Genomic DNA, 1,828 nt, shown 5'->3' with positions numbered 1-1,828 from the left:
CCAGACGCTGGCCGCCGGCTATGTGCGTGTTGGGGGCTGAGCAGGGGGTGGGGTCCTTGGCCATCGGAGCCTGTCAGGAGGGTGCAGGCAGCCCTCTGTGCTGTGCCCCCTGCCAGGCTCTGTGTGCCGAGTCCTGGGGACACAGGGGGCTCTGGTGATGCTGCCACATCCTAGGAGGCAAGCGGCACCCTCTGGGCCTGCTGGGGCTTAGGGGCCAGTTCAGGGCCCTAGGTGGGTGGGGAATCTCCATGGTCTCCTGCCTAGTGGGGGCCTGGGGGGAGGGAACCTGGGCTAGGGAGAGAGGTCGGGGGCTTGGGACGTGAGGGGCGTCTGCACTGCAGGCCTCTCGCTGGACATCTCGCCCGCCCCCTCCTGAACCCTGTTCTCTGGCCGTCCCCAGTACCACACAGAGTGTGTGAGTGGCTGCGTGTGCCCCAATGGGCTGCTGGACGATGGCCGAGGCGGCTGTGTCATGGAGGAGAACTGTCCCTGTGTCCACAACAAGGACCTGTACTCCCCAGGGGACAGGATCAAGGTGGACTGCAACACCTGGTGAGCCACCTGGCCTCCCCACCCGCCCAGGCCCTCGTGGATTTCAACATGGCTGCCACTAGGACACAGGCCGGGAGGCAAGTGCCTCTTCTGCAGGGCTGCCTAGGTCTCACGATACTTTGATGGCCATACCCTGTGGTCAGAGGGGTCTCTTGGGTCTGTCGCCAGCCTTGGAGCCACTTTTGTGTCCTGCGTGGGCTGCCTGGGAAGCTGTCCACAGGGCGTCTAGGGCCTCGTCCTGGCCTCCTGAGCGGAGTGGGGACTCAGCACCCAGGACGCTTCAGGTTTCTCTCCCACTCTCCTCAGCACCTGCCAGAAAGGACGCTGGGCATGCACCCAGTCCGTGTGCCATGGCACCTGCTCCATCTATGGGAGCGGCCACTACATCACCTTTGATGGGAAGTACTACGACTTCGACGGACACTGCTCCTACGTGGCTGTTCAGGTGAGGCCGTGGGCACCGGCCGGGCTAGGCCTGCTGGAGGTCTGCATTCTGCCCGCCCTGAGCGTGGGTCTCAGCCCACAAGGAAGACCTGAGATGCAGGAGAGGACCTAGGGACTGACAGTGCAGCCACGGGTCAAAGGGGCATGGGCGTATGGGAGGGAAGGCAGGTCGAGGGGCGGCCTGGGCCAGGCAGCTGCCCACGTGGGCTCTCCCCACGCCCGTGTGTGGCACCACTGTCCCTAGCCAACTGGGCTTGCAGGGGTCTGAGCAGGGTGGACCGGAAGGGGCCGAGCTAGGGTCTGTCTGCCGGCGGCTGCCCCAGCTGGGCGGGCTGCCCTGGGGTCCTGGGGCCTGGCCGTCCCAGCTGACAGTGCCCTGTGGTCCCAGGACTACTGTGGGAATTCCTCGCGGGGCTCCTTCAGCATCATCACCGAGAATGTGCCCTGTGGCACCACGGGCGTCACCTGCTCCAAGGCCATCAAGATCTTCATGGGGGTGAGTGCCGCCCACCCGAGACGAGTGAGCCCTCGGGGACCCCCGGCCAGCCAGTGACCTGCCCTCTCCTGGCAGAGGACAGAGCTGAAGTTGGAGGACAAGCACCGTGTGGTGATCCAGCGTGACGAGGGTGACCACGTGGCCTACACCACACGGGAGGTGGGCCAGTACCTGGTGGTGGAGGCCAGCATCGGTGTCATTGTCATCTGGGACAAGAGGACCACCATCTTCATCAAGCTGGCCCCGTCCTACAAGGTGGGCTGCCCTGCCCTGCCCTTGCCAGCCACCACCTGCCCCCGGGGCTCTAGGCAGTGGGGACCAGTCCCCAGCCCTCTT

The 1,828-nt window shown here is 65.4% G+C and overlaps 1 protein-coding gene across 1 annotated transcript in view; it reads left to right on the top strand.

Moving 5' to 3' along the window:
* Positions 1 to 1,828, top strand: part of LOC103251662 (mucin-2-like) — a gene marked incomplete at its 3' end in the record, with an annotated part of 10,123 nt that overhangs the window by 6,400 nt on the left and 1,895 nt on the right. Inside the window, exons 15-18 of the mRNA XM_021708681.1 lie at positions 401 to 552; positions 859 to 997; positions 1,385 to 1,492; positions 1,568 to 1,747. Coding sequence (XP_021564356.1) covers positions 401 to 552; positions 859 to 997; positions 1,385 to 1,492; positions 1,568 to 1,747 — 579 coding nt within the window. The remainder of the gene's footprint in view (positions 1 to 400; positions 553 to 858; positions 998 to 1,384; positions 1,493 to 1,567; positions 1,748 to 1,828) is intronic.

This window comes from Carlito syrichta, unplaced genomic scaffold (genome assembly GCF_000164805.1).
Source record: "Carlito syrichta isolate Samal-C Ts95f unplaced genomic scaffold, Tarsius_syrichta-2.0.1 Scaffold143343, whole genome shotgun sequence".
In the NCBI taxonomy this organism is placed as follows: domain Eukaryota; kingdom Metazoa; phylum Chordata; class Mammalia; order Primates; family Tarsiidae; genus Carlito; species Carlito syrichta.
Note: the sequence above shows the minus strand (reverse complement) of the source record. Positions and strands in the feature narration are given on the sequence as shown.